The 18,086-nt window shown below is 36.8% G+C and overlaps 1 protein-coding gene across 1 annotated transcript in view; it reads left to right on the top strand.

Annotated features, from left to right (window-relative positions):
* The first annotated feature begins 14,066 nt into the window (after positions 1-14,066).
* The window catches only part of LOC148021744 (kxDL motif protein), a 58,818-nt gene continuing 54,798 nt past the window's right edge, over positions 14,067-18,086 (top strand). The window contains exon 1 of the mRNA XM_087697281.1: positions 14,067-14,287. Coding sequence (XP_087553407.1) covers positions 14,172-14,287 — 116 coding nt within the window. The 5' untranslated portion in view covers positions 14,067-14,171. The remainder of the gene's footprint in view (positions 14,288-18,086) is intronic.

Below are 18,086 nucleotides of genomic sequence, written 5' to 3'. Positions count from 1 at the left end.
CAACCGCCAAGACCCACGGACCGCTTATTGCTTCAAGCGTTTCAAGCGAGCTCTAATGGCTATCTCTCACCTAGCCGACGCGCCGTCGATCCTATGAGTGTAGTGAGCTTACCTTGATGTCGATGTGAGTAGCCTCCTCCCTCACACACCTTGGTAGCTCCACGATTCTTGATGCAAGCTCAAGCATCCTCAAGCCTCCTCCATCGCCAAGCTCCATCCTCCATAGCTACGCGCGCAAGAAAAGAGAAGAGAAGAAGAGAAGAGGAGATGGTGAAGAGCTTCACCCTCTTGATCCCTCACTCCCACACACTCACTCCCTCGCACTCTCACACTCCCTCTCTCAAGAGCACACACAAGCAAGAAGGAAGAGAAGAAGAGAAGAAGATAAGACCTCTTGTTAGCCACACACCAAAGAATGAGCTTCCATTCATTTTTTTGAACTTTATATACAAGCCCTAAAATCCCATGGGCACCCATCTCTTTTTTACATGACCGGCCATTGTGGCAAGGTTCTTTTTCCATTTTACTCTTCTAGCATTATGCCTTTAGCCTACACCCGTCTAATATTTTACAATTGGCATAAGAGGGAGCCTGGCGCTCTTTTACAAGAGTTCTCCAAGTTTTTGAGGTGCCTTTCATTTGAAATTGCACTTTTTGTCCCGGCTTCGCTTTAGCAGTCGCCTGCGTGTCTTTGCTCTTTTTTCGTGCTTTTTCTGCTTTTTCCTTCATTTTCCTCCATCTTGACTTCATCTTGACTCAGGGTTACTCGGGGTTAACATGTACAATGACACTTGGAAACTAACTAAAAGAAAGAACTCCACTCCCATAAGCCATGATGGAAGTGATCAAGAAGATGGCATCTTTTGACTATGTAGCAAGTTGAAATGCTATGTGAACAACTTGTTTACAATGCATAAATACAAAGCTTGGGAGATTGGCTCTTGAACATGCAATGCAACTAGATAAATGTAATTTTTAGCTTGTGTTTGTATACATTATATTTACGCAACTATTGATATGGATGGTAATGTCACATTAGGTACATATATCAAGGTGCATAAAAAACTATGTCAATTGAGTGAACTTGAACCTATTGTCATTGGAGTGCATGATAAACAAATAGTGTGTTTTTCTACAACCATGATTGTTACTTTAGGGTCATCACCAAAATTACAATGGTTACCAATTCAATAGAAGACCATAGTATTGTGCTTATTTATTGGCCCTATTATTTTATTAGTACCACTTGCATGGGATACCCTTGCTTTTTTGGACAATGTATTTGTGATTTCTACAACTACTAAATCATACCTGGCAGCCTTTTTTGCAAACTTTCTTATGGAGCTTGCTTAGCATCAATTAGTGCTGAGTAATCCCATATTTGAAGGAAGGAAAAATTTGACCCTCAAAACTAAACATAATGGACAAATATGAGAGTGTTTACATCTCTTAGTATGATGACATTTGCTATCATTAGAATGGTATATTTGAGGTGGGAGATAGCTACCACCTCGTGACAAAGAAACCATTCATTTTCTAGCATTATACATGAATTGCTAGATTAGTTAGTTGGCGACCTCATTTAAGCCCCAATTTGAGAGCCCTCAGTAAACAAAGAGCTCAACTTAAACAATATGGCTATCTACAGTTGTGGATAGTAGTTGAGGGTTCAAAACTAAAACTAAAGGGTTGGCAAAGATGTGGATATCATATATTCAAATTTTAGGTGCAAATTGTGTTTGTGATCTTGGCTTCATTGATGAATCCTTTCATTCCATGGGGCAACTGCTCTATAGTCATCTCCCAACAACATATGAGTTCCTCCATTGAGTAGCTTGAATAGCTTTAGCATGTGGGTAGTAATGTAAAGTAATTCAAGTGTTGAAACAATCATACCTATTGGATTGTGTATGATGTAAAGGTGCATAGCTTTACATAGATAGACCCCATTTGCCCACATGCCCTATACAAACCACCCCAAACACAAAATATGTGAGAGCATGTACACATACAATTGTCTCTCTAAATAATAGTTGTTGATGCATATTGGGATTGCAAACAAAACAAAACTACCTTGGTTGATTTTTGCATGTAAAAGGCTAGTCTTTTTGTGCTTTGTTTTGTAGATCAGCAAAAGTTTTCTCAAAGCTAGAAGAAAATTAAATGCAATTGAGCTAATCCAGTTAGAGACTACAAGCTCACTTGTAAGAACACTAAAATCTTTGTTGTCAATCAACATGATAAACAAATATGATAGTGGCTTGCCTAGAATGTGTTGCACCAAATTGTTTAGTAGAGCTCACTTAGGATTTTTTGAAATTGCATTAGAATTTCATTAGAATTTATAAGTTGAATGGTACTATGTATGCATCTCATTATGCATTTTTGAGATTTTATAGACAAATTCATTTATATATCCATTCTAAGACATGAAATTGCATCCACATGCATTCCTTAACACAATTATTAAGCAGGCAATGCCTATTTTGTGTTGTTTGCTTATTGACAATGAACTTCGCTTGCTTGTACTCAATAGTAATGATGGACTAGACATTGTTATTTGTCTTTTTCACTCAACAAAATAAAAAACTAGTGTGGCTATTTGCAACTATGGTTGTCCATAGATTTGGTATGGCTAGGAATTCAACATTACACTAGTATGGTTAACTATTGACTTTGGCTTTTCCTTAGTAATCCTCTTCTTTTCCTTAGCAATGCTTTTGTGACCTAATGTTGGTTTTTGCTACAATGTATTTGTCATCCTTCCAATAACTAGTGTCATTGGCAAAGTTGTTTGTCTAGGAGACTCAAGCCAGCTATGAACATACTCACTATCAGTGCTTCGTAAAGAGCTAGTATGGTTGTCTACAACTATGAATATTATTATAGGATTGTCATGGGAGCTACTATGGCTAAAAATTCGATAATAGACTATGCGACAATGTATTGCTTGGTTGTTTGCAATAGACATTGTATTTCCTTATTCATGTTTTTTCCCTGTGTCTATGAGCCTATATGATTTGATTTAGTCGTACTTTGTATTATTTTCTACAACTTTGAATATCATTTCAACATTTCATTATAAATACTATGGTTCCCAATTCAACAATAAACTATGTAATGACATGTTCATTAACTACTTACAACACATACATGTTGTTTTCTTGTGCATGTTTATCACTTTATATTGTGTATTCATGAGACTTGTATTATTTGATTTTGTTTTGATTGCAAAAGTGGAGTGGTGCAAGGCTCATGAGATGCCAATTGCTGGGTCTAAATATTAAAAATGAAAATTGAGACATTTTCTCGATTGGCAAATGGTACATGCTAATTGCCACATTGGGAAATGCTTACATAATGTAATGCCTTGCACATTAAATCTTAACACTTCATACTTGCAACGAATCATATTTCTTTATTTAATTTATGATCTTATCAGCATACTCAAAAAGTAGGTGTGACAATAATGGTACTACTAGTCCAAGACTAGCAATAAGCAATCTTACTCTTGATGATCATCCTATCAGTACCACTAGCAAAGTAGTTGAAAATGTGATTGTTGAAGAAGTAGAGCAAAAAATTAATCATCCAAATGAAACAAAGGTGAACAATTGTGTGGCCACTACAAAGAAAGTAATATGGAGAGCAAAGCACTTTTGATCTACTACAAAGAAGCAAGCACATCCAAAATTGCTAACACCAAAAGCAAGTAAAGAGGAAAAAATCTTTGAAATCTTATTCAATTAGTAAATTTCATGCTATCCCTTTGGAAAGGAGGTGTTGTTGCTAGACTAAATAAGTTGGTATCTCTTTGCCATTCGTCATAGAGAGTGATGAAAATGGTGTAAAAGGGAAAAAGAAAAGTTGATGGGAATACTCTTGTTTCTATTGCTTTCTCAAAAGAAGGTGGAGATACAATAAGAAAGAATAAAACCCTTGCTGCAAAGAGGCCTATAAAACAACATGTTGTTGTTAACTAGACTAGTTTTCAAAGAGCATAGTGCAAGTCATGAATTATGGGAAAGTGAAAGGTCTGATACAAACATTGGATATCAAAATACAATCAAACAAGAAGAGAATACAATAGTGAGAATTATAGTATCACTACCAAAGCTGCACACATTGAGGATTGCAAAAATATCTCTCAATCTAGGTTTCCCTTTTGTATTTCGAGGCAAAGATATCGTCAAGTATGATACTTTCAAGACATTGGCTAGAGACTATCCAAAAATTTTGCCCCTCAACCTAACTAGCAAGTATAGTGCAAAACAATCACTTTTGTCATAATTGAACCTTTTTTGGATCATTATGCATGCAACATACAATGCCATGACTTTCTTCATCTTAAAAATCTCATTGTTTAGGCTAGAAGGCAAGGTAAAGGAGGAACATGGCTGTTCACCTTGATGTTTGATAATATGATAAATATTTTTAAAGGGAAACTTTTTGAAGGGAGTATCGTCTTCTTCCCCTATATGAAGATTAGTAGTTTATTTGACAATATTGGTGGCACATGAAGAGATAGTTCTTAACAAAAACCTAAATCAGTTGCTACTGTAGCTTTTTGCATTGTCTAAACTGATAGGTGGAGTAAACAAATAAGATTCTCACTGAGCAAACAATCATTATAAATGGGTAAGTCAAATGACACAATGGTAAGCATAATTTCCTTGTGCTATTTTTGAAAGGAAATTTCTTCAAACTTGTATCTTGACTTTGAGGTTGTACAAAGAAAGTAGGTTATTAAAAATTGCTTGTTTTCCATCACTTGTAGCTCATTTTTGTTAACGACAATCGCAAACATGTTTATAACAATGTGGTTGATGAATTCAAGAAGTATGGATGTGCAATGTTTATTGTGCGACACATAAAAGTCTGGGCTTACATCCAAGAAAAATCTATATTATTGATGCATCAATCATTGGAAGTTTAGGATCTATGCATATGAAAGATGGGCTTGCAAGGCATGTAATGAGAACATCACATTGTTAAGATTCAATAAGAAGGTACGCTGAATTTTCACCTATAAAAAATACATTACTTTGTTTTTTTATCATGCCATACCTTGGCTATCATAAAATAACTAAGTAACTTGCAAGCAATAGGCACGTTGGAGGTAACAAACATAAATGAGTGCATTATCTCTTATAGTTGTTCAATTTGCAACAACAATAGTGTAAATCGGCTTCCCAACACACCATATTGTTTCTGCTATAATCAAACATTTCCTCTACTATGCCTTGCCACAATCCAAGTGCAAATAGTAGATGGGAAAGGGGTGCTATTCATGCGCTGTGAGTGAGAGTAATTTTGATAGTATATTTGGTTTCAAGAAAGATTTTCCCTCATATTATGATAAAATCCTTGTTGCTACAAAGTCCTTATTGATAGACCCACAAAGATAAGGCACCTTTGACATATCATGTTGGAGAAATTACTAAATACACTTCTGGCAATGGATAGATTGCTAATCATGGTTGTACAGTGGGTAGCCTGATATGTACATATAGAACTCAAAAAGTGAGGCTTTGTAATAAAAATAAGTTGCACTGTTAGTATGATAGGTCCTCTACATCAAGATTAGTACCTTTGAAATGAGAGCTTGTACATTTGACGAGGAGTGCTTCCGAAGCTTCAGCGTATATGTTTGTAAACACGTCAAATAAGTTGAAACAATGTCAGTTATTTACTATGCACATTGTCAACAATCTTTAGTTCCTTTTCCAAAAAAAAAAAAAAAACTCCTCCAATTCAAAATTTGCATGCTCAATTAAATTGTATCGCCAACATTAATCGAAAAGTATGGGTAGCATATATTGGCACTAATGATTTGTGTAGTAAATTGACAAATGTGATTGCAATATTTCCACATTTCCAATTCTGGATGCTTTGAAGTACTCACATCATAACATTAATTGTAGCACGTGTATAAGATAAGACATTATATCAATAAGCAAAGTGCTTTGGAAAGTTAGGTGCACTGTAGACCATGGAAATGAAAATAATTATGGAGAATTGCAAACAAAACAAAATCTTATAGAATATGCATAAATTGAGTCAAGGGATGAAAATGGATTTGACAAAGTATATAATTCTTTAAGATACATGTTCAAAATATGAAATTCATATGAATCATCAAAAGAGGTGGCCTTTCCTCCCTACACACTCATTAAAATACGCTTATATGTGCACCTTTTAACAACTAATAATTGATCAATAGAAAGAAGTTCTGACTCATTAGAACTTATAATGCATGTATTCAAGTTGAAAAGTTTACTCTATGACACAAACTTCAATGTTAAGTTATACAACACATAATAACACTAGTGTCGAACAATTGAACATAAAACATAGCAAAATATCATGAAATTAAAAACATAATTCTATTTGAAGATGTGGAGAAAGCATATAGTATGCCAAGAACTACAGAAATAAAGAGGGACAAAGCTCAAACAACTTGGTCAAAAGAAGATGAAAGCCTATTACACCAAATCATAATAGCTAACAAATATGCAACTATAAAACTAACAAGAATGGAATACCTATCGTTAAACAAACAATCATTACATACCTTTTAAAATGTTTAGAGCAAAATATAAAAAGTTTTCTCAAGTACATCATTTATTCAACAAAATAATGAGGAAAAAGGACAGAGCACATCCATAATACATACAAATACAATAAAACAAACCACCATCAATGAGAAAACAAAATACATTACATAAAATTCAACTAAAAATAAATTCAATTATTCTATATCTAATGTCTCTATTCACATTTGTGTTTTAAATTTTTTTTAGAAAGACTATCAAAATTAGCAAATACTTAAACGAGGCAATACCAAAACTTACCAATAAAAGCAACAAGAACAAAAAAAGTAACAATTTTACAAGTACTCTAAAAGCAAGAAAGATACCTATACATATTCAAATATATCAACTAGGTTTGAATACAGAAATCACAAAGATAGATGGGCTAAATGACATGGAATGAAAATTAACCTCTCTTCATATTCCATTTGCACAAATTCGTGATTTAACAAATGATAGTCAATTATGATTACAAGGCAATGTAAGTAATGTAACGATGAAATTTACACCCACTCAAAATGTTCTTCTACGTTTCATATTGATGATTCAACATTTGTATTACTATTAAAAATGAAAAATGGAATATGAATGAATATATATGGTGATTAATATCGCCAGTACTCATTATCAAAGTGTTACTAAAGCTTTGTGATACTTTATCATACCAACAAGCAAATATTAAAATAACACCAATTTGGAATACACACCTAGAGTAGAAACAAGTAGCATTATTAGAATTAGATTTTCACAAAGAAAATACATTTGATACGATGAATGAAATACAAACAAACGCACTCTTACATAGTTTGCATTCTCTCGATCAAGCGATTGACATTGAAAATAAACCACTAAATGTAGCACTAACAGAAGAATACTCACATTTAGGTTTATTTAAAGACAATTTGTTACAAGAATTGTGCTCCCCCTCATTATTGTTTGGCTATTATCCTCAAAAGTACCAACACTTTTGCTCAAAAAATTACCAAAATATTGAAAATGGGAACTAAGTTGTACAGATAGAAGAATCATAACAAACATTAGTGAAAATCATTTCTTCAAAAAGGTGCAAATTTTTATCTCTAATGTAATTTCATGAACATGGATATGCTTGTGAAAAGGATAACTTCAAAAGTCATAAACTAATAGCAAAAAATGTAATGCATGATACTAACACAGAAATGATATTAAACTCAAGAATTGGGCACAAAGAAACATTGAAAATATTTTCTTCAAAACAATGAAATTTCTTGTCTCTAATGTAATTTCATCAACATGGATACAATTGTGAAAAGGATAACTTCAAAGTCATAAACTAATCGCAAAAAATGTAATGCATGATACTAACATAGAAAATATATTACACTCAAGACTTGGGTATAAAGATATCCAAGCACTACAAAAACTTTGTAGATTATAAGAAATTTTTATGAAATAAAGCATTTGCTATTATTTAGCAATTAGGAACACCCACTTTCTTTGTTACATTTTTTGCCACCATAGAGAAACTTCCCAGCCTTTAAATAATGCACTACAAATATTAAAACCCACAATCAAACAAGAATCAAAATATGAAGCATATGTAAAGTACTTATGAAAATTTTTATGAACTACCACAAGTTCTTACTACTAGGTTTATGAGTTCCATGCAATTAAAAGAGAGCTCCAAACTAACACCCATATATTTTGTGTAATAGACAACTTCTTTGTCATAGTATTCCAAAATAGAGGTAGTCAACATGATCATGGCTTAATTTAGACAAATAATTTCTATAATTGTGATGATCCTTGTGAGCGTGATATAATTAACATAATTGTTAAGTATATATCTGTGGACAAGTGAAGTCTTCCTAAAGAATATAGAAATATTCAAATCATAAGCAAACATGTAAAAAAAGAGGTTCAAAATGTGAATTCCATTTTCCAAAGCCACCTTTAAAACAAATAATGATATTATACTCAAAAATTTCACACACACCAACAAAAGAAAAATACTTTAGTAACATTGTTAGAAAAATAAAACAAGCATTGGAAAATGAAAACACATCAACGAAAATCACATTTACATAATGGTTAGAAAAACTTAATCTAACTAAATATGAGTACATGGAGGGCCTTCAACATATGATTATAGAAAAAAAAAATATTAAAAAGAGAAGTAAGTGGCATATACACAAATAATGTCAACAAGTAACTACTACTACTATGGGGCGCCAACATTGATATCCAATACAATAACAAAGTCACGAAAAGAAGCATTTACGTACTATATTGAAAATAAATTTTGTGCAATAAAATTGGCAACACAATACTAAACAATCAATAAAAAAGTACACAACAAACAACATATTTGGTATTGTTTTTACATCCATTGAGATCATTGTTGCCAGACAATCCCTAAGTATGTTGTTGAGATCTATTGGGCTTGTGATTTCGAGTTTTCAAGTCCGTTTTGGTTCCTTTCTTGATTCTTGTTACACATGTGAGGAAGGGGGTCACTTTGCCAAGGATTGCCCTAAGAAAGGCGAGGATATCAAGGATGAAAATAGGACGGAGAGCAACACGATAAAGAAGGAGAATGATGAATCATCTATTGGAAAAGCAAGGGCAAGAGATGAGAAGGTGGCAAATCTGAAGAAGAATGAAGGGATTGAGAGCTCAAACAAAGTCCAAGGCCAAAGTGTGCAGAAGGAGCCACATGTAGATTTTAACAAGGCAAGAGCAAACAAAATGTTGACCCCAAGAAACATTAGGGAAAATGGAACACTCTAAAGAATAGGGTTTCTAATAAGAAGCTTGCTCGATGCCCTCGAGTGGATCCCAACTACCACGCTACTATTTTGCATAGGGAAGGAGTGGAAGAAGACTTCATTGACTGCGATGAATATAACAATGTGCAAGATGAGAGTGCCATCATGGAATATGAGAGGTCAGTGCTCTCAAAAGCGGAAATAGGTGGTTTATTCCTCGTTGATAAGAAAGAGGAAACTTGACATTTTAGCATTGCAAGAAATCAAGCTTGGGGTGGAAGAGACGAGATGGAGCTACTAAAAGGATACACTTCAATAGCTCAAGGTCGCATCAAAGGTAAAGGGGGCATGATGTTTGTCATTAGAGATGGCCATTCCCTGCAACTCTTATAGTCAAAGGAGGAAGGATATATTATTGTAGTGCGGGCCAGTATGGAAGGAAAGGTGGTGATCTTGGTATCATTTTATGCTACAAATGTGTTTATGGGGAGAGCCAACCAATGGGAACAGCTAGGAACAAGACTGGAACATAAGTCAACTCTCTTACTCAATAATCAGAACATGACCAATCAGGATAAGGACAGCTTGCATGGCTAGGGGAGCATGACCAAAGAGGAAAGAGAGTGGTGGGAGCAACTACTCACATTGCATGGTTTAGAAGATGTGCCCAATCTTGCTAAGCAAAAAGGAAACAAAGTGTTCACATGGCACAACCACCAACATGGCTCAACATGGTGGGCAGCTTAGCATGATAGATTCTATGCTAATGATAGTGCATGGTGGCTATATCTTGAGTACCTTTTTGCCACCCTAAGTAATGTCACAGGATTAAACCACCTTCCTATCTAACTAACATTTTGGATGATCGAAACTAGGAGAGCTCAAGAAGGCCCCTCATGTTTCAAGCTGAATGTGTCATTCCGTGAAGATCCCCAATGTCTAGGAAGTTTATCAAAGAAGTTAAGAGGCATGGTAAAGCCCTTGCTCAAGAGAGGGGAAGGCCACGCACAATGTTGCTTGAGTGAAGAAGAATTTATTGCATGCCCCAGTTACTTTTCCTAATGATCCTTACCTCTCTGTCTTATTGCAAGGTTGCGAAGGCTATCTCCAAGAGTAGGACACACACCAAGTACAAGTTACCAAAGTCTAGTTGAAAGCAAGATGGGAAGACAAAGGAGCCAGTTCCATGACCTTTTTATTCGGAGCATTAGACATCAAGCATAAGAAAGAATCAAATCCTTACATAGTGGATGGTGGAGTATGGCACTCCACAACAGATGACATCCTAAATGCCTTTCACCAACAAATGGTAGGTATTGTTGGGACCTAGCCCCCCCCGATCATTGACTATGAGTTAAAGGTCCACAAATTTTTTGAAGAATACACCCGTGACATTGATGTTAGAGGGATGAAGCAACTATATAAACCTGCTAATGTAGCGAGATGGAAGAAACACTTAGGGGGATGAAGGATAGAAAATCCCCTAGGATGGCTTGCCTACCAAGCTTTATAAGTTAATGTGGGAGACATGTGGACATGACTATGCCAACTTCATCAACCACTACTATCAACAATATCATGTTCCAGAACACATTAATCTAAGTCTTATTAAACCTATCCCTAAGCCAGCCTAGAAGCTCCAAATCTCATAGTGGAGACCGTTGACCATGTTGATGGTTTCATATGAAATCATGGCCAAGAGGATCAAGTACTTGCTCCCCAAGTTGTTGCATATCAAACAAAATGGCTTCATTCATGATCGCAATATTTAAGACGTTGTTTTCAACCTTGTGAGAGCGATGGATCGAGGCTTGGCTAGTGGCCAATGTACCCTATTAACCAACCTTGACTTTGATAAGTCTATGATAATGGGTTGGGACTTTATACTACTTATCCTTAGAGCTATTGGTTTTGATTACAGATTTATCGGCATGATTAGCACACTACTTGTTAATGCCTCAGTCTACATTCAAAACAATAGGGTCATCTCAAATGCCTTTGACTTAAGGTGGTTGGTAAGGTAGGGTTGCCCCTTGGCCCCCTTGCTTTTCGCCATTATAATTGACCCCCTTCTCAAAAGAATTGATTGGATTGTGTAGAGAGGCATCTTGTGTGGACTCATGCTCCATAGTGGAAAGAAGGCAGCCACCCAGTTCTTTGCAGATGATAATTCCAGCATGTGATCAACATTGATCATGAGGAGATGGATACCCTATTGGAATAGTTTCAACTACTCTTTGATTTGTCTGGGTCACAACTCAGTTATAAGAAAACTAAACTCATGTACGTTAGATGGGAGGACCCCCCTCCTGCCCCCTCTCTTCTGGCTATCCAACTATTAAGACAAGATTGTGAGGAAAGGGAAGATTTTTAGATACTTGGGTTGCCCTCTAAGGATTGGTGTCACCCAAAAACAACAATTCAACTAGTTTAAGGACAAATTCCCAACCAAACTTTAGAATACGACTATCAATTTCTCATTTGGAGGAAAGCAAATAATTATGGAATCCATACTAATCTCAATGATAATCTTCGAAGCTATTGTCTTTGCCTTTAGCAAAGCCAATTGGGTGGAGCAGAGACTTTCTTTGGGCTAAAGGAGACACTCATCAATGGCATGCAATTGCTTGGGATTCAGTAACTACCTTTAAGAAGGAGGGAGGGCTAGCAATGGAAGGCATGAAACAAAGGGTGGATAAACTTGTATTTTGACTATTACATAAAGTGGACATGCCCCAACCATGGGCATGCATTATGAGATTTTTAATCTCAAAAAGCAAGCTCCCAAGGGGGCAATGGCATGACATAACATGTTGGGATGTGCTATTTTGCAGAAGTGTCAAGATCAAGATATCGGATTCAATAGTTGTACACAAGTTGGTAGAGGTCCTAAATAAGTTCATTGACAAGACAATGTGGTGTGGAAGAGCAAGGCTATTAGGAGATTCCAATTTGGGGTAGCTGGTATGGATGCTCCTAGAAGCATACAAAGACAACTTACCACCCATAGCAACTATGCCCACATTCGCTAAGAGTTCCTGTAATCAGGGCATTTGCAAGTGGAAAGACTTATGTGATACTAAAACCCTCGAGTAGGTTGATGGAGAATGAAGTGATTAGAAGGTGGGGCTTGAGCAAGCAAGAGGGCAACTAGCTCAAGGAAACCCTAGCTAAGAGAAAGGAAAATTGGCCAACCTCTTGCTATGAAGCCAAAGTTAGCATGTTGGCATGTTGCCAAACAAAAGTAAGGAAAAAGCTAGTGGAATGTAGGAAAGTTGAAGTTTTTTCAAGGGGCAATGGTAGGCACATCCTAAAGCTAGGCACCTACTAGAAAACAAGCTACCTAAGAACTAAGATGAGGACTTGGAAGATGAGAGTCAGATAGGTTTGGTGCATTACTCCCTTGAAGCACACTTCAATCTCGTGCTATGGAGAACATCGATGAATAGATTCCCAACAAGGGAGAGACATAGCAAGTCCAGAAAGATCTCAGACCTTTGTGGCCTCTATGCAAGAGAAAAAAAAACCATCAAGCATTTAGTATGGGATTGTGTTGAAGTTCAAAAAAATTTGAAGGAACTCAAGTGTTGGATTGATAGAGGAGGCTTCCATGCCATGGCCTCAACCCCATGAGACAATACTTTTTGGTGATGGGAGCACTATGAATGAGGGATTGCCTATGCTCTAGAATGTTGCAAGGGCAATTGGAATAATCTGGGCCATTTGGTGTCGCATGAATGATAAGGCGTTTAAAATTGACCCCAGATGGAAGAGTTTAGATTTCTCACTAGTTAGGAAGGATTTACTAATGGTCATATAGGGCTTTGAGAAATCTAGCTCTACCCTAAAAGCTATGTATAAGACACTTGAGAGATGTTAGCTATGCTTTTTTGCCAACTAAGACATGTCCCTACCAATGATGGTTGATGTAAATATTCACTATTAATATATTGCGCATTATAATTAAAGAAGTAAACATATTAGAAAAAGAAACAACACGGGGATTCACAAATAAAATTTTATGGAAATTAGAACCCACAAACACTTTAATACAAATATAAATTCGATCCACATATCAATGGCATTATAAATAGTAAAACGTTATTGCAATCAAACATTAGGTTTATTTATTGCTTTAATTGTCTAAACTTTCTAGATGGACATGTAATAGCCCTTCATTACGAAAATACAATAGAGATATTGCAATCAAAACATGAAATTACAAATACCATTGAACTCCCTACAAACAAAAGTACAAACATAGATAAATAGAACCATATATATCACTTTCATTTACAAACATCCAATAGCACCAATAACAACATTAATATATACACTTGAAAAAGTAATGCACAACATTTCACATTAACAACAGTTTATATTTGTAGGCGACTTCACTATCGACTACAACAATACATCACAAAAAATAAGAGCTTGTGAAGATGTTTATAAAACACAATGCAACACAACTAATATTGCACCCAACAACATTATATGAATCTATCATAAACCAGGTATGGACTAATATATAGTCAACACAAATGAACACATGCACCGCATTTTGTCATTGAATGGATCACTCATCTACATATGTCATTGTTTAACTTCTTCATTGCTAAAATGAAAATTCCAAATACTCTACACTACAAAAAGCCTTTGATAATATTTATTCCAAAAAAAAGGCAAGCCTCTTGATATACCTATCACTTGTTAACTCACAATTTCTTTGGAGGAAAGAAAACTAGATCTAACAATACTCGAAACTTCATCGCGTTGTTTTAGTACCGTATTAGATCTTGTAGGTAGAGCTGCAGCATCTCACTTTCGTCCCATGGATCCCAAGGACGAAGCGAGAGTGAGCGCTGCATCGACGGAGCTTGCTCGCCGCATCCACCAGCTTATCTGCGAACCGGACATTCATCAGCTCATGCAACTCCAGCTCCTCGTGTAAGGCTCCTCTCCCATCCCTCAGAAAAACGAGACTGTAAAATCAACAGGTGCGTGAAAGGAAATTGGCGTGCTTGACCGTTCGCATGTTGGATTTGCCATCTTTTGGTCCTGCGCAGAGACTTGCGTGAGCTATGCAACTGCAGGAATTCCACGTTTATCATGTCGGTATTGTCCATGCCTCAATAACAATGAATGAAACGGACTCTCCTTTTGTCATGATTCTGGAGCAACATGTGAAGATGTAGCATTATGACCAGCATGTGTGGCTGTAGGTTTCTGATCAACATTCTTTTGTTTGCGCCCTGAAATTTTGCTTTTCCTCTATGCTAAGTGGAAAAGGCTTGGTCGGATGACACCATTGCATTATGATTAAGAAGGATTTTGCTCTTCTTGCAACAATCAAGACACAAGCTGATCGATGGTATAGGTGACTTGGTTGCCTATTCACTCAGCTCAATGTGGTAGCAAAATCTTGATAAGACTTAGGCAGGCCATTAAGTGTGATAGACACACGCCAGTTGTTAGGAACAACTTCCATCAATATTTATTGTTTAGGGAATCGCTCTCTTAGATCTTTAATACTTGTCATAGAGGAATCCTCATTCTCTCCATCCATGTAAATATCTTTGAGTTGCTTACAAAGATGAGGAACACGAACCTCATTTTGTACCAATAGAGTAAAGCAAACTGATTCCAAGCTTGCTTTGTTATCTTGTATGATTGGATATGAAGAAAGACTCGTCTCGTCACAAATAAGGCAATATGAGCATGCACTTGGGCATCATGACCATCCTATTGGATTTTTTCTTGAGTGGGGCTTGTTGAAGTAGAGGATGATTTTGTATGGTGAGTGCCACGTCTTGATGTAGAGCTAGAAGGTGGGGCCGGTGTGCAAGACAAACCCCTTTGCTTAGTGCCACATATAGTATTCCATAGATTCTTGGCAATGAGGACATGTCTCATTATATATATAAGCCCACATGGGATAGTTGGTATTGTCGAGCTTGTTATTAGTCCCTACCATATGAAAGAGAGCATTATTATTACCGGTCATCATGGTTGATCAACAAACAATGATAATGATGTGTGAAGAGAGAGAATATGTGACCTTGGGAGAAAGGCATGCCCAACCACCAAAATAATTGCTTCCTATCTGCTTGGAACATTGGGTTAAAGCACAAAATATATCTTCCTCTTGTTGATTTGAAGAAATGGAGAGAGAGAGAGAGAGAGAGAGAGAGAGAGAGAGAGAGAGAGAGAGAGAGAGAGAGAGAGCATGCTGAAAGGAAGGACACAAATAGATGTCTTTTACCTTGAGGTTATGGTGGACAAATGAAGACCGAATATAGTGGTTGAAGGCAATACATTCCCTTGAATAAGCGGGTACTTATTAAATGTTAGACAAAATTTCCTACATTGTATAGTTTGTCTTTGATGTTGATTTGAGTAAGCTCGAATAAGCCCATAGATGACATCCTCAATGTGCTATGACTAGTGCAATGCAATTGCAGCAAAAGCCCCAAATTTTTGTAGGCCAAGGGTGGGAAATTTTGCAGACAATGTCAAGATGGGTAATTTGAGGACCAAGGATGACAAATTGGGAAAAGCCCCAATTTTTAAAGCGAGTTGAATAGGTTACAATTTTATGTTGAATGTTGCATAATGTTGAATGAATTGTTGTTGATGTAATGTACCCTGGCACCACCAACTCACATGTGCTCATATGTTGGGCAGATGATTGGATAGGTGGAGATGGACGACATGGTCAAGGGAGTGTGCGAGAGAAGGATTGTGTGAGAGGTGAGATACGTGCGATCTTCGACAGATTGTGGGCAATAAATCACGCTCGGAAGATTTTGACTGGCAAGATTTTCCCTTGCAAAGGTCAATCTACATTTTTCTAATGCAAAGTGTAAGCACGGGGAAGAACATGAGAATGACAATACTTTGAACTTAACTAGCTCGATAAATTATCACCATGAAAATTAGGGGGGAGAGAGAGAGAGAGAGAGAGAGAGAGAGAGAGAGAGAGAGAGAGAGAGAGAGAGAGAGAGAGAGAGAGAGGTCTATTAAGTTCTCCTAGTCTTTTCTCCTTTCTCATTTGATTGCATCCTGGTAGGAGATGTCACGTTTTGCAGTTTGGCGCCCTCTGGATCTTCGTAATAAGGAGGAGAATTCATTGCACAAGGAGAAGTGCTGGGTACCTCTAGGTTGTTGAATTGGCCTGATAAATATTTGCAACAAGATAAGTTTAATCAGATGGCTCGTTTGGGAGTACAGATAGTCCATGATGGTGTCATTCTTGGGCAGCCCCGTGTTTATTCTTTTGGTCATATTCGTCAGCATTTTTGGGTGCCTTGAGGCTATCGTGACATTTGGTCGCCCATACAGAACATGCTTCTGAGGTTCTCTCCTTTGGTTGCTTTACAGCCATTGTCTCCCTGGTGAGATTGAATATTTGTGCTTCTTGATGATTTTGAGAAAAATTTAGCTAATCAGATCTGTCATCAGATGATCGAGGCCAAGAGATGGGTCACTGGAAATGCTAATAAATTATGGTATATTCGGGATAGAAAAAAGAAGTGGCAGGAAAGATTCATCCAACTCTGGAAGTCTAAGGTTCCTTATCAGGGTAAAGTGTTCATGTGGAGGTTGCTTATTGGGGGTCTTTCAACTGGGGATGTGTTGCGTGCTCGCAAGATCTCGAGTGGTCGTTGTGTATTTTGCACTACATGTGATGAGACATTGCTACATCTCTTTGTCTCTTACCCTACTGCTTGACAAATTTGGAGTTTTGTTTCCAGTGTGTGGTCCTCAGCGACTTAGCAGCGAATATCAGCTCGTTCATGGATTATGGGAAGGATGACTTTTGTGTCTACTTTGCAATCAGATTACTCTTGCCTCTTCCATTTTCTTAGATAGACAGCTTTGTGGCATATTTAGTATACTCGGAATGCCTTTATTTTTGATTCAGCCTCGGGCATCCATGGTCGTGTGGCTCGTGTTCGTGGTTTAGTGTTATGACAGTTTTCCTCTATGGTTTCAGTTGATTTGGTTCTTCCTGACATTGCTACTCCTTGGCTAGATATTGTTCCTCCACACCAGTTGTCCTTTTTGTGTGATATTTGTGTGCTAGAGTCTTGGTAGCCTTTCATTTGTGTCTATTTTTCTTAGTTGACTTGATGGCTTGATGTAAAAATTACTACTTAATTCAATTATCATCACGAGAGAGAGAGAGAGAGAGAGAGAGAGAGAGAGAGAGAGAGAGAGAGAGAGAGAGAGAGAGAGAGAGAGAGAGAGAGGAGTTGGCTTAAAGGCCTCTTGCTTTAGCAGATAGATCTCATTTGGCACTCTGACTTGCTCCCTCGGGAAGACTTGCTTTCCTTGGCATATGGCAATTTCCTCTGTGTCTTTGCCATGACTTGTGTATCTCTGTCCGCCTTTGTACTGACAGTTTACACACGGTGGCTTAGAGCCATCGTGTATCTTGTAATCATGTAAACTTGTACATTTTTTTAAAAATTAATACAATTACCTTTTACGAAAAAAAAAGAGAGAGAGGAGTTGACTCCTCTTCCTTTACAAGAATTTATTGAAACAAACCATGGACAATACTTTGAACTTAACCAACTCAGAGAGAGAGAGAGAGAGAGAGAGAGAGAGAGAGAGGAACTGATTCCTCTCCCTTTACAAGAATTTATTGAAACAAACCACGGGCATGGAGTGCTTGAACCATATACAAAAGGGTTAATTTGCTGTAATTTAAAATTAGCCTTTTTGTATATGGTTCGGGTAC

This window comes from Lygodium microphyllum, chromosome 17, assembly GCF_053477565.2.
Source record: "Lygodium microphyllum isolate KBCC chromosome 17, Lygodium_microphyllum_v1.1.10, whole genome shotgun sequence".
NCBI lineage: Eukaryota > Viridiplantae > Streptophyta > Polypodiopsida > Schizaeales > Lygodiaceae > Lygodium > Lygodium microphyllum.
The sequence above is the reverse complement of the archived record's forward strand: the minus strand, read 5'-3'. Positions and strand labels throughout refer to the sequence as shown.